General features: G+C 42.4%; 1 protein-coding gene across 1 annotated transcript in view; it reads left to right on the top strand.

Moving 5' to 3' along the window:
• The window catches only part of LOC146784359 (all-trans-retinol 13,14-reductase-like), a 174,866-nt gene that overhangs the window by 68,063 nt on the left and 81,636 nt on the right, over nucleotides 1–25,167 (top strand). The window contains exon 2 of the mRNA XM_085636189.1: nucleotides 23,315–23,497. Within this exon, the coding sequence (XP_085492315.1) occupies nucleotides 23,315–23,497 (183 nt within the window). The remainder of the gene's footprint in view (nucleotides 1–23,314; nucleotides 23,498–25,167) is intronic.

Genomic DNA, 25,167 nt, shown 5'->3' with positions numbered 1-25,167 from the left:
ATTGCCCCCCCCCCGTAGCTCACTCCTGGGGCAGTCCCCGCTGCCCTCGAGCCTGCACAGGTGGCCCAGCAGCGGGGGCTGGTAGTCAGGGGTTATCTGGTGTGGGCGTGACGCTCTTGCCCACACCGACGCGGTGTTCAGCCCGGAGCCTCTTCCGGCCGCCTCCCGGATCCTTGAGGGCTTCCTTAGACGTGACCGGCATCCAGCGGGGGCAGAGGGAGCGCGCTTCAGCTCCTCCTGGTGACCGGCGGGGTCAGATGACACCTCGCGCTGGCGCCCAATCACTGAGCAGAGCCAGTGGAGTTCCGGGTAGGCTTCTCTCCAGGCCCCGGTTGCTAGGCGACTCCTGGGTTCCCACGCCTAATTCCAGCACGGCAATCTCCAGCCCCCTCCAGCCCGGGGCTGCAGCGGTGACAACGGGGCACAACATCACTCTTCGCGGGGCTCCCGGCCCCAATACAGGCCACAGGCGGCGGCAGTGATCTTCTGATGGGTTGTCTAGGCAAGATTGGTATATTCTGATTCTTGGAGGAACAAATTCCAATTCAAAACAAGTTGATTTAAACGTGAGCTAGTCCTTTATTCGCACTCACACATAGGAGTGGGTATGAGAAAAAACCAAGGGGTGGCACAGCCAACACGTGTTTCGCCCCCTACATGGCCTTTAGGCCTGGGGCTTCTTCAGGGCGGGTATTACTGGAAATAGAAGTTTCAACGATGTGCTAAAAAAATAGCGTAGGATTCTCAAGTCTTGGCTAATGCCTGGTCCGAGCGTTCTGTTAGATTCAGTTCTATGGCGGCAGTGATCTTGCCTGCAGCAGCGCTCTTCCCACCCAGCACTCCCAGAGGGGTCCCGGCCGGCGGCGGTGATCTTAGGCATACAGCGCTTCGCTAATTCAGCACTGGGGGCACAGCGTTAGTGCTTGGGGTAAGTGGCAAATTCTGGCAATGTACCGCCTAACTGGCACAGCGCTCGAGGAAAAGGGCACAATCTTGAAGGACAGCACTTAGTTGGCGCAGCGCTCGCAGGAAGTAGGCCAGTTCTGACAATATAGCGCCTAGCTGTCACAGCGCTTTACCTGGCAGTTCCCTGCTGCAACAGCGCTCGCAGGTTCCTCAGCACTCAGGGATCACAGCGCTAATTGGGGAGATGCAGGTGTTAGGTTCACAGCGCTTCTTTCTGTAGCGCTGGCAGAAGATGGCAGGTGTTAGTTGTAGCAGTTAGTTGCAGAGAGCGGAATGTTGACAGACCTGGGCAGGCCCACTCGAGTTGGTATCCCTGGTTCCCCTCACGCAGGGCAAGGTCTGCAAACTGGCAGGTTCACTCAGCTATCTTGTGGCAGCAGGCCTAAAGGCAGTCCGCCTCATTAGTGTAGTCTCCCCCCTAGCTCAGCAGCCTACACTCCGGCGGTGGGTCCCCAGGACCAGTAGTGCCCCAACTGCCTGTCAGGTTTTCCCTCCCTTACCTTTATACCCCTAGGTCAGGTGACCCTACAAAAAGGCGGAAAGTTCTGGCGCCAGCCTGGGGGGTTGGAAGATTCCAGAAGGCTCTGGGGACTCTGTGGTGGCTTCTCTGGTGACAAGAGGCGGTACGCTCAGGGTTACAGTATCATAATGTCCCAGCCTGATCCCAACTACTAGCGTGCAGATATGACAGTGGCCACTCCGCAGTAGCAGGGGCCTATGGCAACCATATTGGTAGGAGAGAGAGAGAGAGAGAGCACCTGCACCTCAGCACTGTTCAGCAGCGGTAAGGCGCCCAGAGTCCTATGTCCAACAAAAGATGGTAGTAAAAATGGAGGCAGAAAGGGAAAAAAATGCAGGGTAAGACCACCCTAGGGCTGACAGCTCTAACACCTGTGTGTTTCAGGTGTGGGAATAGGGGACACTTAGCCAGAGAATAAAGTTGTCCTGCTATAAGGTCAAAGTGTTCCTATTGTGGAATCACAGGACATTGTTCCCAAGTTCGCAGGAAAAAAGTGGCAAGAACAAAGACTTGAAGAAGAGCAGGATGCAGAGTATGAGTCGGGTTTGTGATGTCAGTAATGTTGTCAATAAAAAAACCTTTATGCATTATGACTATCGGCGGGGTAGACATATTGATGGTGACAAATTCTGGATCACCCTATACAAGGGGTCTCCAGCCTTTTCTGTAGGGAGAGCTACTTGTAATCAGTTAAAATCATTGTGAACTACTGACTGCTAAGCAACTCGTGCATTGTTAGCAGATGCCCCCACACCCAGCTTAATTAACTTTAAGCCTAATGTCCATAGAGTCAGATGCTATGGTTTGAACAAAATACTTTGACTAGGGGCACTATAACAGGGCTGCCATGATATAACAGGGCTGCCATGTTCGTCAGTGAGAGCGTGGTCTTTCGGGATATGTGAACCTGTGTGCGTATGAATGGGATATATGTGTATGGGTGATTGAGAGACTGTGTCATATGTACTTATGGCCCAGGACAAACATTTTGCCATATGTGGGACTGTTGCATGTATGACATAAATGAGAGAAATGTAATGTGCAGAAAAATGTTTTGCAAAAATGTTCAGAATATGGAAAAGGTTTCTATACTTAAAATGTTTCCAACTTTTCGCTTATAAATATGGCACTGTATCGAGAAACTTAAACTGAAGAGTTAACTTTGTTTATATGGATTCCATAAAACTCATCATTTGCATTTTCTCCCATTACCAAGTATCACATTTACAAACACCAAGCTTCTTGCTCCCAGTTCCCTGTAGAGATGGTGCCATATTTATAACGGAAGAATACATTTGTTTAAATTGGAGGAATTTTAAGTTTTTAAACATGTTTCATAAAACATTAAAATGTATTTGGTTAATTAAAAAAGAAGAAAAGCGCTAATACTTAATGTTTTAATAGAAAAAGATTTCTTCACTTTAAATTTCTCCCATTTAAAACAAAAATGACTATTTTCAGTTATAAACATGGCATAGCTGCTTGTAAATGGATCACTTTAAAATGGGAGTATGTTAAAATGAATAATTAATCATTAAGGTAACATTTCATTTTAATTTTCTTCCATTTTATAAGCATTTAAAAACATAATTTTGTTCTCAGACTCTAATATTGAGTGAACAAGGGCTTTTATTTAAGAGTTCATAAATACTCAACTGGTTGGAGACACCTGCCCTACACTATAGTATAGTCTTCTGTGTGGAAAGGCAAGTTTGCAAGTATTTTCAGTGACCACCTGACCCCTACTGATATGCACCCAACTACTTTGACAGGTGAAGAAATCCCTATGGTTGGATATGGATCTGCCACATTTTAATTCAAAGGAAGGAACTCCCTAGGAAAGCTATATATAGCAGAAAAGGGGCCTTCTGTTCTTGGGTGGATGGATCAAGGAGTCTTGGGTGTTACATTAGATCCCAACAGCAAAGACCAGGTTTTGTTGCTTTGAGAACCCGTATCTTCTATGGAGGATGAACTGATTTTAAAAAAAAGTTACCCGGTGTGTTTTTAGGGAATGTGGGAAGATTAAGTGGATTTGTACACAACATTATGCTTGAGGAAGGTGCTCTGCTTGGTTGTCATAAATTCAGGAACATACCTGTAAGTGTGAAAGCAAGTATAATGGAATAGTTGGACAAACTGGAGGAAAATGGAATTATGACACTGTGGAGAGTGCAGAATGTTTAGCACCTTTAGCGGTGGCTCATAAGTCTAATGGTCTTGTAAGATTGTTTTGATCTGAGAGACCTTAACAAAAATAATATAGTGAACAAATGTCCGCCTCCCAGGATTGACAAAGTTTTGGCTCAAACCAGGGGGGTTTGTTGGTTCTCTACAATTGATCTGTCCTCTGCCTATCACCAGGTTCCATTACATCCAACCAGTAAGAGTTTGGCATCGTTCTTAACACCATTTGGATGTTATTGGTTTGTACGCGTACCCATTGGCCTAGCATCAACAGCTGCAGTATTTCATTGTTTTGTGTGCAAGCTATTCAGAGAGATATAGAAGGGGTGACATATTTCCGGTATGACATACTGGTGATGGGCAGAGACAGACAAGATCATGAGTACAGACTAAAACGCGTTGTAGGTGAATTAGCTGCAAAAGAACTTATGGCAGAATTGAAGAAGTGAAAGTTTGCCTTAAGGTCAGTAACATAGCTGGGGCATAGAGAGTATTTCTCGAAAGAAAGACATTGAGACTTTGAGGAAGGCACCTGCACCAACTTATAAGGATTAAGGCAGGTCATTCATTTTTCAGTCACAATCCCCCTAGCCCCCCCATATTTCCTCCGCGGGGGGTGGGGCACCTAAACATGTGATTGTACTCCTCATGGGCCATTACCCTAAATGGCTAGATTATCAAGTGTATGACACTGTAGATGCCAATGCTGTAACTTCCTTCCTAAAGAAGGTATTTTTACGAGAAGGAATCCCTAAATCCGTGTTAAGTGATGATGGGCCACAATTCACAGCCAAAAGGTTTGTGAAGTTTTTATCCAGGAATGAAATCAAAGAAAAGCGTGCACCAGTTTATCATCCTGCAGGCAATGGAACCGCTGAACGGTTTAATAGAGTGATAATGGGTAGCGTGCAAGCTGCCATCAATGCTGGTCGAAATTGGAATTGAGAGGCACAATATGGGCCTACAGACTCATACCAACCTTGACTGGTTACAGTCCCCTCAGGATTCTATAGGGTAAGGAACCCTATACTAAGTACACCACCACCTGTATGGACATAAAATGGTGTAGTAAATGGTCTTCCTCTGTGGTTAGGGGTAATTTGCTAAAAGCTCAAAGGATGCACAAGGAGTATTTCAATAGGAAACCTGGAGTAAAAGGCATATTTGGTGCCAGTGACTGGATGAGAGTAAAGTTGGGGTCTAAAACTAAGACAGGTGTCAGTAAATTTTCAGAAACTCTTCTAGTGAAGGACCTTTATTCAAAATCAGCATTGTTGAGTCATAAAAAAGATTTGGCATTTTAGCTGTCAAGATGTAACAAAGTATTGGGAACGTGATAGAGGAAAGGAGGGAAGTGTACCACCATATAAGTGGTTGTGTGACAATGATGTTTGTGCCATGAGTAGTCTCAGAGTCAGGAAGAATAAACAGCAGAGAGTTGGGTACTACTGAAGTGGAGCCGGATTTAAATAATGCTGATTCTGGTAATGCTAAACCTAGTATTACCGATGTATCTGCTCGGGTTGGTAGATCAATCGCATTGCCAAAAAAAATCAACATTTTGTAATGGGGTAGTACAATCTGCTCTGATGTTACACTCCTCCCACAAATGATTATTGCATTGTTAATTCTCCTGTAATTTTATATTATTTCATTGATGTTACCGCAATTTATTTTCTATTTATTATAGGTTTGAATTATGTTTTTTGTGTATCATCACAAAGGGGGGATAATGTTATATTCTTCACTAATATTTACCGCATTGATTTTTTAAAATCAATTTGTCAAGAGTTTTGTAAATTGGTTTTTGTTTTAGTACAATGGGGGGGGGGGGGTTGGCATCTAGGTTTCCTGTTTCCAGGTAACCAGGTACTGACAGAGGTTCTGGAATGTTGGGGATGATGGCAGTTGGAGTCTCTACTGATGGCGTAAGGGTGCCACACGCTTGCTCTCCAATAAATCTGGTACTTACCTACCTATGGTGTTCTCTCATCTTTACACTCTGCAGGGCTATTTAGCCCCGATATCATTTGAACGTCTTATTTTACATGCAGATGAGTTATTTTCCTCATACACCCCCCTCCTTGAGTCTCACCCTTACTTTTCCGCTTTTTTTCATTTATATGTAATTGAGGCCTAGTCTTGGGTCCTCATTTGGAGTTGGGTGCTAAAAGGCAGTGTTTAATTTGTTAAATTAAGATAAAGTGCCGGCGCCCTAAATTGTTCACAGGAGGCTGCTGCCAACGCCGGTGGCACACACTGATAAAAAACCTTTTATGCTCTCACTCCCCTTTTGACAAATTGTTTGTTTCGAGGGATAAGGGAACAGGAAAAGGTTTTGAATGCTGTTCTGCATGTTCACATGGCTGATTACCCATTCCATATCGGGCAATCATGAACCAAAAGAGTGCCAGCACCCTTTGGTCAAATAAGAGTGGCGGCGGCTGCTTGTGATCTTTGGAAGCTGTTGGATGTATTATCTGACCTGAATTTGAGTCTCTGCAGCAAGTGGACCCATATTACTTAAAGCAGGAGGGATCAGGGTGGTCACCCCGAGAAAAATCTGAAAATCGGGTTAAATCGTGCATGTTAAAGCACAATTATAACACAAAATTGCTAAAAGGCCATGAGCTTAGAAAAGGTACTCCTGAAATATTCAAGTTCTTTCGTGGTGTGCCATGCAAGCCATGAACCTTCCCTGGGATGTTTCAGGTTCCCTTGCTGTAGGATAGGCTTCCGAAGATGGTGGCTAATGTGCATTTTTCAGCACTATTGCTGTAAAAAGGTCCTAAAAGCCATAAAAGCTGCAAGTTTGTAAGGCCTGATGCTTGCCATTGTGTCTATCAACACTGCTATATTTCATCATTGCTTTCTGGCCCTTCTAAATAAACTTTCAATCGAGTTATGAGTAAGGATCTCCATGATGGTGGTGGGGGGAGGGGGGGGGGGGTTAGATGTCCACATGGCTACACATAGATAGATTCTGCCTTGCATGCCATTTTATTACCATCGTATGTCCTGTACACCCACACTATATCAAAACCACTTTTACACCAGGATCAGCACTATATGCAAACATTTATTGCCATAAAAATGCTAGGGCCAGCATTGTGCCAGGGATGTGGTGCTGGCGCTATTCCTCCCTGACAGCAGGGATGGTCAGTATACACTCAAAACTGGTATTTATTCCATCGCAGAAATTTGACAATGCGACGCGAATCCCCGTTGGGTCGTTACTGACACTCTTGTCTTTCTTCCAGCCTCCTCTCCTATTTTCTTTCCAATTGGACCGGAGAGATAGGACTCACTGATATGAGAAGGCTTGTAGCTGAGACCATATTGCTTAATCTGTGGAACATGCAGTACACTGGGCAGGAATAATGCTCAAGGTTCACTGTGCCTGGGCTTACTACAGCACTGGTTGTGTGAAGGGTGGCTTGAGGGTGACTTTGAGACAGTCCAGTTTTTAAGAGAACAGCACCAAGTATACTGGGATTTGTAGTTTCAATTTGAGCCTTGTAGCAAGTGTTTACAAACTTAGTGAGGTTTGCTTAGAGAAATAGGGCTTTCTGAAGGTTACCCTCATAACATTGGAGCAGTTGCACAGGATGAACTAAGGCAGTCCTAGGTAAAGCACAAAAACCCACACGCACCCACAGAGTAGACTCACACCAGCTGACAGAGCAGAAGTATTCAAGCACAAAGAGAGAGAGATAGAACACACACAAGTTGTCACAGGACCAGACCCATAGAAGCAGTCATCCATACCATAAGGAAGCTTTTGTGCATTAATCAAAATGCGCATTTTTTAATACTGCGTAAAATAGTAATCTACACTTAAATTCATTCGTACACTGACAGTGAGCTATTGCTTTTGAAACGATTTTGCTATGGCCTTATAAAGTGTATTTTCCTGGCTTATGCTAACTAAGCCCCAGTTAGTCCTCAATTCTGTCTTGTCAAAATGGATCTCTCCTATTCGTGTTTCGTTCATAGTTTTGCTGCACATAGTCGAGCAAGATTATTTGTTTTTTACTGATTGTCACTGTTCTCGAGGAAGACTCTAACACTGGCTCAGTATTGTAGTGTTCAGTCAAGGTCTTTCCGTTTGCACACAGCATTGCATTCATTCACAATGATTCACTGTTTATTTAACTAGTTTGTTCTGGCAACTTAGGGTGATATTAGGTATGATTGGGCTAAATCCATATTCATGTAGTGGGCTAATGCTTAGGGATCTGTGACTTTTATTATTTCTTGTGTTATGATTTGTTGAAAGTGCAATTTTTTTGCTCACACCTTGTTGAATTTGCATTCCTATGGAAGAAAGCTGCATATCATATAAACCCCTTAGGTTTGGGAGTTAACCAGATATTCCTTTGATAATCTGCATATGCTACTAGGGAGGCTGCACGAATCCCTTTGAAATGACATTTATATTATATAGCGCACTACTGCCAGAGGGCGTCTAGGCGCTTCCAACTATCGAAAAGAGAACATGGAAAATATGGGCTAAAAAGGGGTTTAAAAGAAATCTATTGCTTAAAAAGACTTCTTCAGGGCTTTCCTAAAAGATCGAAGATCTGTACAATTCTTCAGAGGAAGAGAATTCCATCTTTTTGCTGTACAGTAAATGAAGCTTCTGCCTCCCCAGCAAGCTCTCTTTATCTTGGAAACCATCACAATACAGGCTGAGGCAGACCACAAAGCTCTAGATGGACGGTACCGGATACATTTGGAATGGAAGAATCAATTGCGTAACGTTCCAAACAGATGTGCATGTGCAGAAGACACTTTCAGGGGGAAAGATGTACAGAATCTGTATTTAAGGTCTATTGGAGTCCCCAGTGCCCCTTAATCCTGCTTCTTTCATGAAGATCAAATCCACACCCTTCATTTTCCAAGGCACCAAAAGCAATTCATGTCAGTATGTGTTTCCCAAAACATGCTCCCACTGTCAAAACTGCTTCAAAAAGGTAATGGATAAAAAAAAGACCGTCTTTATGTAAGGGCCGGTTCTTTATTTGTATACGTGTAGTTGTGATCATAGATCAGGCTTCTTACTTTGGAAATGCAACAATAGCAAATCAGGCACAAGAAGGAGGGCATCACTATCACGGATATATGCAGATGATGTGTACCACTATTGAATGTACAATCTGTTATAACTATCTGAATGATCTATACGATGTACAATGTGTCTAATGTAAAAATGGCAATAAAAAAAAAAGGAAAAAAAGAAGGAGGGCATCACAGAGAGAGCATTTATAGCCAGATCTATTGATAGCATAGCTACAACTTTCATTCATTTCCCTCCTTAAAGATTAAGTAACAGTGTGCTTTTAGCAAATTATTCCGACTTTTGGATCAATTTTTACTAGACTGTTGCCCTTTTCTTTTTCTCAATGACTTTGTTTGGGCTCCTGGAATTATGCGGCATGGGAGGACCATGCAGGGTTTACTAAATTATTCACCAAGAAAATTCAAATTAGGTGGCACATTTTGTGATAATATCAGTTCATTATTTTGTAATTTGTACACATATTAACACTGTCTGAACAAAGGTTTACCTTATTGGTACTAGTTTAGCACTCAAATACAGCAATATGCAACTGAAAGGTGAACAGTCCACCTTTGCGAATTGCCTCTTGATGCACTGCAACACTCACAGCCTCACTTTTAGTAACTTCTGATCTGTTTGAGGTAGAAACCCATTTGTTTTGTTAAAATCTGTAAATTATGCTGCAGAGGGATTATGTAAAGAAGAAAGAGTCAATGCCCAATAAACCTCATTGCCCCAAGGCTATTATCATAACAAATGAAGAACGTGAGGATCAATCAAGAAAGACAATATTGTTGCAAAACAAAACTAATTTTTTTGCATAACAGCCAATGAATAAAGCTTGCTAAAATTACTAATCATCGTACATCTAAATGTAAACATATGTATGTACTATGAATTGTATCATATTAAAAAGTGTACATATCACATTGTGTGCATCATTAAATGATTATTCAAAACAGTAACTACTACAATCAAAAAAGCACCAAAACAAAAAAATATAAACAACAACACATCAAGAAATCAAACCTCAACAAATGTGCACAATTTATGGTTATTTCTTGCCCATCTTGCGCATTCTTGCGAAAATTACAGGTGATATATATATATATCTCTTTTGAGTCCAGCATCCACCTTGAGGTAGTCCTAAAAAGATCATCTGAGACAAAATGTTCATTCCTATTCCACACTAATATTGAAGACAAAGTTCAGCTGCACGTTGACGCGTTTCAGCCTATTCCCCTTTCCAGACTTCTTCAGGACCAGCGGAAGACAAGTGACCATATTCTAAAAGGGTGTTACATTAAAACACAGAACATTATTATCTTATTCTTATGTACCAAGATGTACAGATCCTTTATATCTGTTATCGGTGCCTCACAGAAGGATGCCTATGTCACCTGCATGCTGGCACCTGCCACGTGAAAAACATGCTGAACCTAAACCTTAAATGAGCATGCAAAGTCATCAGACTATTTTTGTGCTCATATTTACAAGTCTTTGACACACCACTGTGCAATAACCAGTACGGACCAAGCCACACACAAGAGTTACTGAATAGAATACCTATATGAAAAATTGCCATACGTGTCCTTCGAAACCATATGTGCACATGCTCTTATCCTTTACCTAATTACCTAGATGGATTATGTGGCAAATTAATAATTAGGCATAAAACGACACAGGCTCATAAGCGCATAATTGTATTGGGCTTGCTTTCTGTGTGATTCTTTACAGAGAATGCTAAACAGAAAGGCATTGGCTGTAAAAATGAGATGGCAGCTCGGAGCACACTTAAAATTATTTTTTTCTATTTTTTGGTGCAATGGTCTCTACTTCCTAACGGAGACCCAGTTTACATAGTTATGCAGACTCGCCATTACTCTACTCTTTAGCAGGATGACTTGCTGATTTGGAGCAATTTTGCTGCCATAAAGCACAGCTACTACGACTGAGACATTGACATTCGTGCAAAAGTGTGACCTTTTCGTATAGTGGCGAGGTGACACAAAGGTGGCCATTTCGGTGATACATTGCTTAGCATGACTGTGGTGCTTGTGAAGCTAAGTGCCATGATTGTAAGTTTTTTTTTTGTGTGTTAAATCTAGCATGTCCTGTTCACCATTAAAACTATTTGTACCTTCCTTAAAAGAAGTGTCATATAAAACAAATACTGTCTTGCTTAATCCCTCATTTTCTGGTTTGATCTAATGATACAGGTGATACATTTTGAGATTGTAAATGGGAGAGATCATTTGCTATCATGGATACCTGTTTTTTGAGGTTCCGATAGCAATTTGTCAAGCGTGTTTGAAATGAATCATTTCCACGAGCATCATTATAGCATCTGTGGAATGATCTTCTAATAGCAATTTATTACATATATTTGATATCCCCAGCTCCTTATTTAAGATTTCACCTTCGTCTTTCTGTATGTATGATATTATTGTAAGTGGTAGTATTTGTACCTGATCAAGTATGTCATCAATTTGCTAAAGGGATTTGACTTTGAATGAGAAATTCTCAATCAAGTTACCCAGTTCCAAGCATTGTTTTTGAGCCTCTCCCATGACCTTTAAATCCGATAAACTTTCTCCAAATTATAGTACTTGGTTGGATAATACATCGGATTGATTTATGAGTGCCTGTTATTTTAGTTAGTGTAGAACCTACTGTGCTCATTGTTGCCAGTACTGGGTAGGAGGGTATCGATTAGGTCTGGACGTCCCACAGGAGCTGCTCGGATTGACCACATTGCGGTAAAAGTGCAGTCAAAAGCAGGAGTTTGGGCACATCCAGACCTTTCTGCTTTCAGCAATGGGGGCGGGATACACTGCGGTTTGCAGCAAAGGGGAGGAGTGTAGGAGTACTCTGAATAGGTGTTGTTGCCTTTCTGGCATGGTCCCTTAAAGATGCAGGGCTAGTTGTTAAGTCTTATGGGTTCTTTATCAAAGCATGAAACCTTGAGTAAGACGTGTATTCTAGTGGCTCTTCTCTTGACTTAGAACTGATGTGGAAATGGCTTAAATGGGGAGTTTATCTCTTGGCCAGCGCTAACACAACTCTCTTCAGCTGGCACAGTAGATGCATTTTTAATATAGATCACCCACAAATTCTATTTCCAACTAAAGGATAATCCCAACCAAGAATGGTGTTAATGCCAACTGTGTACACTTTAGGAATAGTTTCTGAAAGAAATTTCTAAATTTTGAAGAATGTTTATTTGCACCAAGGGCTTTGTTTTCTTGGCAAACAGAGGGCGCTTTCCTGATGACCTTTGCACTCTACTAGGCAGGTATTGTTTCAGATCTTAGAGTTTACTAGACACGGCAGGACTTTGCATGATTATCGCGAAAGCTTCATTGGGTCTAAGGTTTTCTTCATCAATACTGCGTTTATCAGTACCAATTTCCTAAAAGGGAAAAATGACAAGAGGGACTGATCAATCACTAGTTAAAAAAAGAAAAAGTTTATTAAGGTGTTTAAAGGATTATATTTAATGCCTTAACCTATTGGAAAAATGTGTGCTTCCCAAGAGTCTTTGCACGTAACAGCTTTTCCATTAAGTATAAGGACCTTATTTTGAAACATCAAAACATCCCACTACAACAATAAATGTCTATATATTCAATCAAATGTAAACTAATTATATAAAATATATTCAGATTTAAAAAAAAATCACATAAAGAGAACAGCGTACAACGGAATTGCACCAAACAAACTTAGAAAAACAAAGGAACAAGAAAAATGGAAGAAAAGAAAATGAAAGAATAGATCTAACAACCTTCATCTTGGCTCTCTACATTGTGAATCTGTGTCTGGTGCAGAACCGCTGCCAGATGGACAGCCTTCATCTCCTAAGTGATGACTTGTGAGGAGAATGCTGATTCACGCAGTTACACCTCAAGTGCTTCTACCCTTTCCTTGCTCTATTATGAGCCCCCCTTGGCCTCATCAACTTCTCTTTGGGTGGTCCTTGGGCCACGTGATGTTTTACCAAGTTGAGAATCATGGTCTGATCTTTTAAAGCTGTTTGCGCCTTTACAGGTTTTTACGGCAGAAACATCAGATATTAAATATTTAGAATGGAGTCTGAGTCCACTTTAGGACTCTAAAGTTAGCACTGTCAGCTTTCTTTTTTCATTTATATATGCAAACCATGCACCCATTGAGAGTATAGCTGTTGACAGAAAGCCTACTGTTTGCAGCCTCTTGAAGAGCATTCATGTAAAAAAAATAATTATCTAAAATATGACTTACTTCCCTGTGCCTGTTAACCTGGTGCTCACTCTTCTGGTTGACTGGGAAATAAATGAGTAGACTTAAAGCACCCCAGCCTTAAAACAACAATGCTCCTTCACCTGATCAGCTGCAAAAATGGCTTGGACATTTGGACCTTTTGGTGTTTTGGCATTGGTTCTTTCTCCTGAGTGAAAAAACATCTATTCCCATTGTGTATTTAGCCCATCCTAACCACTGTGTGCTTTTTCCTACATACATGCTTATGAAAACCAGAGCATTGCCCGTGAGATCGAATTCCTCAATGTTTAGCTGCTTTCTGAGGTCACTTTAAAGCACCCAGTTTGGCTCATTGGCTATATGTGGTAATATCTATTGTATCTCTCTTCTCCCCTTCCCAGCCAAGGTCATTGAGAAGGCCATCAACGCCCAACTCTGAGTTTATCGAAATCAACCACATCCTGGACCTCTCCCAATCCGAATTCCGAAGCAACCACAGCACCGCAACCGCGTTTTGATCGCCACAACAGATGTCTGCACCCTCCTCGACTGAGGCAAAACTGCAGCCCTCATCCTTCTGGACCTCTTGGCGCCATTTACTACTGTCTCTCACCGCACCCTATGCACAAGACTCCATGACGCGGCATCTGCAACATGGAGTCCACTCCTTCCTCACCGGCCTAGCACAGAGAGTTAGACTACCACAGTTTCACTGTGAATCCACAGAGATCGGTACAAAAGGGGGTGGTGATGGACGGAGCATCAGAACCAATCAAACACTCACACCCAGTCAACAGATCTGGGTTTGATCCATCACCGTTCTTTAGCCCACTCTGCCACCCCAGTTCAGACATGGCCATATGCAAATCAGTCTGACCCTGTGCCTCATGGGAACAGTCCAGCCCGAACTGCCAAGCCATGCCTTCCCTGGACCGGAAAGAAGCTTCCTAGGACCGGTTTCTGGCATTTCAGCCGTCTTCAGCCAGGCTTGCTTGAATCCAGTGGCAAAGTGAGCAAGGGACTCACGTCTGAGCATACCCTGCCAACTTATGGCGAACAAAGCGGTACAAAAGGGGGTGGTGATGGACGGAGCATCAGAACCAATCAAACACTCACACCCAGTCAACAGATCTGGGTTTGATCCATCACCGTTCTTTAGCCCACTCTGCCACCCCAGTTCAGACATGGCCATATGCAAATCAGTCTGACCCTGTGCCTCATGGGAACAGTCCAGCCCGAACTGCCAAGCCATGCCTTCCCTGGACCGGAAAGAAGCTTCCTAGGACCGGTTTCTGGCATTTCAGCCGTCTTCAGCCAAAGAACGGCGGTGGATTAAACCCAGATCAGTTGACTGGGGGTGAGTGCTTGCAATGTTCAACACTCCGTCCATCATTTCCTTTGGTTTTGTTTAATCCACAGAGATCACCTGTGGAGTGCCTCAGGGCTCCTCCCTGAGCCCTTCTCTCCTCAACATCTACATGGCCCCGCTCGCAGCCATCGTCGGGGACCACGGACTCAACATTGTCTCCTACACCGTCAACACCCAGTTGATTCTCTCTGTCACCAACGAACCCATAGTCGCCAAGAGCAGCTTCCGCAATGGGATGAAGGCTGTCTCTACCTGGATGAAGAACAGCTGCATCAAGCTCAAATTAGAGAAGACCGAAGTCCTCATCATGGGCTCCTCCCCCTCCACCTGGGATGACTCCTGGTGGCCTGCAGCACTTGGACCCACCCCCCAGACCCACAGACCATGCACAAAAACCTCAGCGTCATCCTGTACTCCTCACCCACCATCAGCCGCCAAGTCAACGCAGTCTCATCGTCCTGTTTCCACACGCTACGCCTGCTCTGAAAGATCTTCAAGTGGATCCCCACCGATCCCAGAAAGACGGTCACCCACGCACTCATCAGAACTGACTACGGCAATGCACTCTACACCGGCATCACCCAGAAACTCCTCAAAAACTGCAGAACTTTCAGAACGCCTCCGCCAGACTCATTTTCAACATCCCCTGCCGCAGCCACATCCCCGGCCACCTGCGAGACCTCCACTGGGTCCCAGTCAGCAAAAGAGTCACTTTCAAGCCTTTCACACATGCCTACAAAGCCCTACACGATACGGGACCTGCATACCTTAACCATGCCTCGCATTCCATGCACCCACCTGAGACCTCCGCTCCGCCCAACTGGCCCTGGTTACCGTCCCAATATCCTCAAGACCATGGCCAGAGAAAGATCATTCTCCTACCTCACAGCAAAGACCTGGAACTCCCTCCCACTCTACCTCAGGCAATCACCGTCACTGCCTCAATTCAGGAAGGACCTCAAGACCTGGCTCTTTGACTGAACGTAAGCACCTTCGGCCGACCAGCAGTTCTCCCCCACCCCCCATCCCCTCTCAGCACCTTTGAGACCCTTACGGGTGAGTTATTGCGCTCTACAAGCCAATTGATTGATTGAAGTGTTGATCCAAGTAAGTGTGAAGGACATTCTGTTTTGGAAGCATTAGTCTCTGTAGCATTCAAATTGGGAGGTAGTTTGTAGGACATCATGAAGTCAATGGATTGGTCACAATCTTCACTTTTTTGCTTTTTCTACTTAGGACCATCCTCATGTGAAGTTTTGAAAAGTGTTATAAGCTTTGCTCTAATTTTGCATAATGTTCGCCTCCGGACCTTGCTATAAAATACAGATGTTTCCCTTTATGGATAGGAAATCTATATTATATGAAATACACAGAGACTAACATAATCTTGTCTTCCGTTTGCCCTCTAATATTGTTTTGTCTCAAGAATTTGAATCTGCTGTGACTATCTGAGTGGCGATCCAGCGAAAGTGTGTGTAAAATTTGTGGGCTCAGACATGAGCAACCCACCACACCATGAACACAATTCTTAGCAAAACAATTCACAATAACACAGAGTTTGGCCCATAGAAACTGTACAAAAAAACATAATCAATAAAGGTCCTCCGATAGATCTTTGTAAGAGGTAATGGGGACTCCGATAACAAGAGACGGTAAGCCACTCCTTCATGAGGACCTGTAATAAAGAAGTGCCTATCTAATAACAATATTCACACAATATCAATAATGTCAATAAGTAAGGACAACCACTTAGAATAGTCTTTAAAAACCTTTATCTAAACTTCAAGATGAATGGTCAGAGCACAATAATACATTAAAATATTTAATATCAGTAATTCATTTGTATACAGGTTTAAATCACAATATATCCCAGCTTAGAGCAAAATACATCATCAAATAACATCATGTGTTAGGATTTAAGCAGTGGGACGCCCTAGGTATTTCTACCTTGGTAAACGTTATGCAAGGTATCACGTTGAAATCGTTTCAAGACCTTAGACAGGAATACGACATGCCACACACTCAATTTTACAAATATTTACAGCTGAGACATACCTTATCCGCATATATTGCCCACTTAGATTTGCTTCCCGAATTCAACCCTATTGAGGCTAAAGTGTTCATTGGGGAGTTGGGGGACCATAAAACCGCAAAGATTTACGAAACGCTAGTGACAAATCTTTCCACAACATTGGATGCCCTCCGCGAGAAATGGCAGACGGACTTGGGCGCCCTGGACAGTGACGACTGGCGGGGAGCCCTCGAGTCCCCGAGATATGCAGTGATTGCCTCTTGTCTGAGGCTTATTCAATTCAATTATTTACACCGCACCTATTTCACTAATAACCGGCTGCGGAGGGCGGGACTGATCAATTCCCCCAGGTGCCTAAGATGTGATGGCGAGGAGGGTACACTATTGCATACTGTTTGGAGTTGTGATTCACTTGGTCGGTTTTGGAGGGGGGTTCTTCGTTGTCTATCTGAAGTGCTCGGTTCGGTTATACTGCATTCGCCTAGGCTTGTTCTCTTTCATATTACGGATGAAATTGGGGGCAACATCTATAAAAGACATTTACTGTTCTTGGTTCTCACCTTGGCAAAGGGGGATATTGCGAAGGAGTGGAAGGATCCTTTCCCACCCAAAGTGAGTGTCTGGAGGGTAGGTCTTGACTGGTGTATGGGGCAGGAACATCCCATTTTTAAAGCGCGGGGGTGCCCTCAGAAGCACTTTAAAATATGGAAACGTTGGGCGGACTATAGGGGCCTTGTATGGAACCACCTCTGCCACACCCTGTCGAAATCGAAAATGTATAGTGTTGCAGCGTGGGGCAGTTTGGATGTACATTTGGATATGATATGGATGGAAGGGCTGGAGGGACATGACCGGGATATTGATTTGCAGTATACAACACAGTGTTGTGTGTTGTTTAGGGCTGTGGTTCTTGGGCCCAAATGCTTTACTTCTTTTCTTGTTTCATAGCACGTATGTAATAGTCACCTTCTCAATATTCAATATCTGGATACTGGTATACTGTAACAATTTTGCAATGTCTGCAATTAACATATCTGTTGACTCAATAAAAAGAGTTTTGAAAAAAAAATAACATCATGTGTGAAGGGGGAGAGAGGGAGAAGGGGAGAGAGAGAGAGAGAGAGAAAAAACACACTGGCAAACACAATATGCAATTCGGAATCATACAAACCAAATCGGTTATAGATTATTCAGAATCAGGTCACCAGATGAACCCGAAAGAATGCTAGAGTACAGCGTACAATAGCCGGAGTAATTTGGTTCTTCAGCTGAAAGATTTGACCTGCTCGACTTCACCAGCCGGTAAAGTATGGTGGTAATCAGGAGAGCTTCAGTTCAGGGAAATCAGATTTAAAACGGACAGCATGTCAAGCTCAGGATTTGCAAGGAAAATAGCCGCACACGTCCTTTTCCCACAGGGTAATTACACCTTCTGACATTATCAGTTCCTGCCGACAACATAACTTTTTCACAGCTTTCATGATTTCCATTGGTCAAAATCCATGATGCAACTGTGGTGTGATCGTTTTCTAACCCAAATCGTCCCGAACCCATACGCAATACCTTCGTACAGTGTTCACTGTTCTCTAAGAATGTTCAATATCATTTTCCTTCGGAAATAGGAAATTACATTTGCAACCTATTCATGTCCGCTTTGCACGCTTTCCTCTAAACTTGCAACAAAGTTGTTACAATTTTCTAGTCACAGAGAAAATGTCCATTATTCAAACTAGAGGAAAGAAACTCCAGCGATAATACTCATAGCTACAATATAATCAAGTCAGTATTTCTAGTCTGTCCGAAGGAAATAATGAAAACTAAATGCATTCTCAATTTCGAGGCCTACATGGAAAACTACTAAATCATAATTTTCTAATGAATAATCACGCTAATATCAAACATTTTGAGACTTAAAGATGCATATGAAATGTCCGAGAAAACATGAGCAAAAATAATTTTACTTAAACGTTTTCATAATCATAATTTGCTAAACTACGACTTGCATTATTATCATACTAATGTGCTATTTTTTCTCTCTGTTGTGAATGACTCAATTCAAAACAGTTTGTGACACTTCAGCATGCTTTTACAATGCAGTTTTAAACGTTCATTTGTTTTCACAAGACACTCTGTTAGTCATGTATCTTAAGTAGGTATTAGTATCACGCCCAATGAGAAGATTTGATTGAGCAAGACAATTAAAAATAATCACACGCCATCAGTGACCAATGATCCAATTTCTTGTTGGCCCTGTTTGTTTCACAGCAGAGGAAGCTATTTGAGTTATGCTGTCCTATAATTGATTTGTTTACTTTGTGACCTCACAATTTGTGAGCCCATGCTTCCGTCATACTGCAGAGTTGAGTGGCATTAAAGATACTTATACATTGCATTAGCCTATGCATCTTTAATGTAATTATATTTTCCTAGTCATAAAGTTTAAAGCTACATTTTCATTGATCCATTGTGTGAACCAGGTTCCTTGACTATATTCTACAGAAGGAGGCTAGAACAGGGCTCGAGTCGGGGTACCACGCGGGTGGACGGCGTCCCCCCACTTATTTTACCAGGTTTTTCCGGGTGGACGCCGTCCCCCTGCCCAAAAGCTGGACAGCATTGTGTTTGGAAGAAGTTGGGTTCATATGTCTAAAGAGTGCTTGTGTTACGTTGCTTGGTTGTTGAAATGTCCTTGCATTGCAGTTCAGGGACATTGTTCTTCGGAATTTACTGCCCGTCTGCCAAAATAAACTTCTCCTATAGACCACTTTTGCTGTGTGCCAGAGTTTATTAATCACAAGGAGAGAAATATACAGAGGGAAGGGATTTCCTTGTTACTCATGAAATTCCCGTTGTGACGTCACTTCCGGTGACAGCGTCCCCCCACTTCTTTTCATGAGATTCCTGTTGTGACGTCACTTCCGGTGACAGCGTCCCCCCACTTCTTTTTTTAGGACTTGTGCCCTGGGCTAGAAGATCAGGAGGTGAAATTCTTAACATGTTGCATATTCCAAATCCAAAATATTAAATATCAGGGGTTGAGCTTGAAAGCACTGATGCACATTGTGTACAATTTCTGAGACATTTTGGCATTGAACCTTTGTATTGCATTTACTCCCTTGTGGGGAAAGAACTGGGTTAACAGTTTATTTTTTAAGAGATAAAATTGTACAGAATGAAAGGTAAAATATTCGAAACTTTGGGGTATTTGAGAATGAGGATACATTTGGACCTGTTTGAATTGAGAAAAATCCTCATGACAACCAAGTATTTGTTTGCTCTTATCTTGTTTTTTCCCCCCAAAGATTCCAGTCCAACTGAAGGATGTCAGAAGGACAACGACTCTCCCAAATATTAAATTGCCGATTTACACAGGCTTTGAAACCTGTTGTATTTCTATGAGCTATTGAATGTGATAGAGCAGGACACAGTTGAGTCGGTTCATCAGACACGGAAAGAATATCTAGGCATGGTAATGTGTTGGAATTGGGGCACATATATCTTGCAAAGGTCATAAGATTATTTATATGACAAATAAAAGATGAGACATTTTTGTTAATTGCCACCTATATTGTACCCCGGACAAGTCGGGCAATTTTGGTTAAAATGGAGGGTTTTAGAAGGATGGCAGGGGTAGAAGGGGTGCAAGCCATTCTAGTTCATATTATTTATAATTACAGCCTGTCCGGTATTGAACGAATCATCGCGTTATTGATTAATAAGATCTTGGCCATTTCCACTAAATTAATATCTTTGATACTGCTAAAGTTTTTGACATACAGAGCCTACATAATAAGCCCAAAGCTAGGATACTAATGAATGGTGAGCTGTAAGAAGAGTTCAGTATCTCAGGTGGACAAAGAAGATGTTGGCTTTTTCCAGGTTTGTTCGAAATATATGTGTATGTATTTTGCTTCTATCACAAAATATTAGACAAAAAAGACATTGCCACTTTTTCTTTTAATGACTGGAGTTTTATTTACTGTCTGGCTATCATAAAACGATAACAAGTCAGAGATAATGTTTTGGAATATAGCGCACCAAACTGCCCTCATTAAACTATCTCTAAATTATTTAGGGGACGGGGGAGAAGGGGTACATATCGTTGACCAAATAGTGAAAATTGTTCATTATAAAAGTACCCTTTTTTTGCATAATTTAAAAGTTAATTGTGCTTGCTGTAGATCTATCCCCCAATCATAGAAATACTTAATGTAATTAAAAGTTCTGTCAAAAATCTCCTTTTTTAATACAGCTCTGCTTTTTTTCAACAAGGCCGTGCCTGGGTAGGTTCTCTATCTGCTGCTTAGGTTTATATGGGGAAACAAAGAAATTAAAGTTACCTGGAAGAAGCTTAGGAGAACAATAACAAAGGTTCCCTGGATGTTTGCAGACCTTCAATTCAATCAACACGCTTTATTATGTCATGATTCAGTGTAGTGAATTCGCTGGGTTAGTCTATATATTCTACCAAATCGTCATTAAAATTTGACATTTCTGAATATGAGGTATTTTCTGCTGATTTAGAAGGATGTCTGTAAGAAATGCGGATTGCACTTTAACTCCTATCCACAGGCATTTTTGGACACGCCAGGGACACCACTAGTGAGGCTGGTCAAACTAATCTCTGAATCAGAGCTCTTGTGGTATAGGGACCTAGTTAATAGGCACCCGGGTAATCAATCGTGGAGACCTTAGAACTGGAGTAACTTTCAGGGCACCACAAAAAGTAGATTGTCTTGAGTTAATTATGCTCAGGTTTCTTAGCCCACTAGAAACTCACTGGACAACTGGAGCTGGGAGGGAATTGGGAGGGAATATGAATCTCGCCGCTAATGCAAGAGATGAGATGTCGAGCATCCACGGGTTCTAGCTATATGCCCCTAATGGACGCCCAGATGGCTGATAACCTACACATGTGGACTGAATACCCTGGACTTCTAACATTTTGGAAGGCTGCCTTTGTAACCTTAGAGAACTTTATTGTGAGTTAGTTCTATTTTAATAATGTACTAATTATCCTTGGGGTCATATATACACACGATCATCGATATTGTTGGGTTTGCATACTCATTGTCATATAATATTAGTGGCAAGCATACAGATTTCACCGAGTTCACCAGTCTCCCCAAAGTATGAAAGTTTGTATTTGTGTGTATGGTGTTGCATGAGATGTGGAATGTTGGTTGGGGCCAGATATGAACACCAATATGAGCTGCTCTCTAAAATTGGTAGTGGGATTAGCCGTTGCCCTTTCTACTTCTTTCCTTACATCCTTTCAGGTAAAGATGTAGTAAATCAGTTAACTAAGAAACATACCAGACCTATGAGATGGGATGGGGTTTTAACTTATCTATTTCTTTAAAGAAATGTGGGCTGTATTTTTCTTTTTCCGTCCTAAAGAGTAATTGTAGCTTAAATCTAGAAGTCCAGTGAGCCTCCCCCCAACAACAGATTTAAGACTGCCCAACTAAACACTGTTTCAGTCTTAGTCATGTGTACTTGTTTTTCTGAAGTATCTCAAGATCCGTATTTACATCATTAAGCTTAGAAAGTTTGTTTGGTTTCCTGCTGATTGGAGAAGTATATTTGGACAAAACATAATAGAAATGAATATATCTGATTTTAAAGAGAAGAGGAAATCATTGTGACATAAGTTTCCTATTGACTGTTTTTGCTTGGAAGTATATGGTTATTAAATGAATGCATATGTCTACCAGAACTGACAGTGGTAGAAGTAGATTGGAAGATTTTCCACAGAGATAGATATAACAAATTTGACAATGTTTGGACTTAAATTAAATAAACTGTGTAGCTCCAAATGTAAGGCAGCATTCAATATGATTTTAGAGATGACAGCTAAAACTTAAAATTAATCTGTCAAATGAAATGGCGAGTAGAGAACAAAATAGATTTGGGGCAGTTTATAGTTTTACTCTGTCTGTCTTCTTGTGAAGCAGTATTGTATTTTGCATCTTTTATACACCGAAATCTAAGAATGAACGGTGGAGTGGCAGCCGTTAGTTAATAAGGACCAAGAATGCTCACAAGGTATCTTTATTTTTCAAGTTGAGCAGTCAGTAACTTTATTTTTCAAGTTGAGGAGTCAGTAACTTGTCGTGAAAGAGCTCAGTAAGGAATAGGGACAATACCGAAGGTGAAGCAAGTACCTGGATCAACAATGAATGAATTTAGTCAATGAAACCTGGAGGATGCGAGAGGTAGTGGTGGGGGGCACACCGGCTAACAAGATCCTATCAATCCGCTCTCCACCACACTTGACGAGGAAATTAAGACCTAAAGAGGCTTCTTGGGAGGATGGAGAGATATCAATCTCCAGCTGGCTGCATCAGATGTCATTGCGATGCAAGCCTTATTGTAAGGGTAGGTGTGGGCTACTAGGGCTAATGTACATAGGTTAGAGAAGATTTTCTCTGGATGAGTCAGACCTAGCCAAGTGATTTAGTGGTGAGAATGGTATTGGTGTCTTTCCTGAAACTTGTCTTTGATTATTCCCCTCGAACTAGCAAAAAGCCTTGTGCAAGTCCCTCTGTATATGGGAAGCTGCTAGCTATGACAAAGCGTGCACCACTCAGCCTATTGAGATGTTTTATTCATCTGGACCCAGTATCGACTCAGATGTATATACTCCTGAAATGTGGGCACCACCTTCACCCAGACACAAGTGTAAATTCTTCATATTACTACTTGCGTGTCTTCCTTCTCTGGTAATGTCTCTCCGAAACACTCTCAGTATTAGATATCCAATAGTGTGTTTATTGATTTTGGATAAGGTCTTCGATGTACATTTAGGGGTTTCTCGCCTGTGATTTCCATCTGTTACTCTGGCTACTATTGTAGTTCCTTTTTGAGCTTGCATGCAGTATCATGTGGTTGAGTGCCTTCTGTTCAGACCTCACGTACCTCTTTATCTTTCCTTAGGCTTTGAGAAGGAGAAGGTGCCACAGAACCTGGACGCTGTGGTGATCGGCAGCGGCATAGGTGGCCTGGCAGCAGCCGCCATGCTGGCCAAGGCTGGGAAGCGAGTCCTGGTGGTGGAGCAGCTGGCAAAGACTGGAGGCTGCTGCCACACCTTCAATGAACAGGGCTACGAGTTTGACGTGGGTAAGTATGGCCGCGTCCCAAGAGCAGGTCTGACCAGTCACTTCCTTATCCCTGCAGACCTTTCAGAGTCTTTCATGACGTGTAAACTTTCTAAACTCAGTGACTTGTGAAACTGGCAACCACTAGGCTCTAAACCTGCTCCACATGTTGGCTGTGTTGTACTTCTGTCTTAAAGCAAATTGATTATAACCTGCAGAGACCTTTGGGTTTGATTTTTGTGCTGCAATGTACGCGCAATTTAAGTAGAGATGTTAAAAGTACAGCATGCATATATTCAACAGGTTCAAGGAAAAAAAGAGCAGCACACACAATGCCTTAGTTCAGTGAAACCAGAGTTCCTGCGCTATAGGTACAAGTCACCAATACTTTTGCACACCGACATTTAACTTGGGGAAACAGCAAAAATCGACCTGAGAGGTCAAATTCATCAATTCGGATTCCCAGAATCTGGACTGTAAGATTCACCCCTTGCAAATACACAAACTCCTGCAGCACCTTGGACCGCTGCATTTGCAAATTTATGGCGAAAGGCCGACTTGAGAGCATTCCAGGGAAGTTTTACAGGCAAAATCAGGCAAAGTTCCATAGACTTGTAGGTTTGTGGATATTCACATACACTTTGGAGTTAGTCTCGACCCTTAAACACTCCCATTTTTACTCCTGTCTTAGTCCAGAGTAAGGATGGGAATGGGGAGGGAATATAGTCCATAAAATGGGCGGTGGAAACCATCCATGGTAAGTGAGACGTGCTACTGCACTTTTATTTTGCATTTCCATATGTGGACATTTTCACTTTAAAGATGTTAACTCCAACTGAAAACTTCTGGAGTATTCCTTGCAAATTACAACAAGCATTCCAAAGAAGTCGGAAATTTGAATTCTTCCAGTGGGGCCAAAGTACTCTGCTTAAGAGGCAAGAGGTCCTGCACACTGCTTGCTCTTCCTTGAGTTTGCCAGACCCTTCGCCCCCAATTACAGAACCCTGAAAGTTACAACCCAGATAGGAAACTGATGATGAGTGGATCATCCCTTTCACCGGTCCCAAGTCTTTATTTCAAATCACTGGTCACAGCTCTAGGCTTCCCTGATTGTGTAATCAAGGAACCACCCCAGCCTCTATTACAACCCTATGCTTACCCAGTAAACCTTCACCTTACTAGTTCCTAAGAAGGGCGGGTAGAGGGGTCAGGCTGACTCTGTACGATAGTGTAGGGTCGTCAGCATTAAAGAGCTACCGCTAAAAGTCAGAATACCGACCAGCATGCATACCAGACAGTAAGTTTTGCTGCAGAAGCACATAGTAAATACTAGCACCGTGGAGATGCTGCTTTGCTGGTTAGTCATATGCACTTCCATAGAGTACAGATTCCCACAGCAGCCTCTAGTACAGCCTCTGTACACGGGCACGTTGGCAGGTCCTAAGCTTGGGGCTTCATAACACTCTTATTCTCTCACTTCAGCCACTTTCAGAAGGGCGGGTGTCTTTGCAGCCATTAATGGGAGGTATGCGGAAATTCTGAGTCTTCATCTTAGAAGGATAAGGAAGGGATAGTTAGTTAAATATACATGCAGAGAGATTCTTGAACACACCGATGGCTCTAGCTCCTTTTGGGATGTTTCGGAAAGGTATTTATACACAGACGTTTACCCCAGGGTTGTCAGTATGGAGG

This window comes from Triturus cristatus, chromosome 11 (assembly GCF_964204655.1).
Source record: "Triturus cristatus chromosome 11, aTriCri1.1, whole genome shotgun sequence".
Lineage (NCBI taxonomy): Eukaryota > Metazoa > Chordata > Amphibia > Caudata > Salamandridae > Triturus > Triturus cristatus.
The sequence above is the reverse complement of the archived record's forward strand: the minus strand, read 5'-3'. Positions and strand labels throughout refer to the sequence as shown.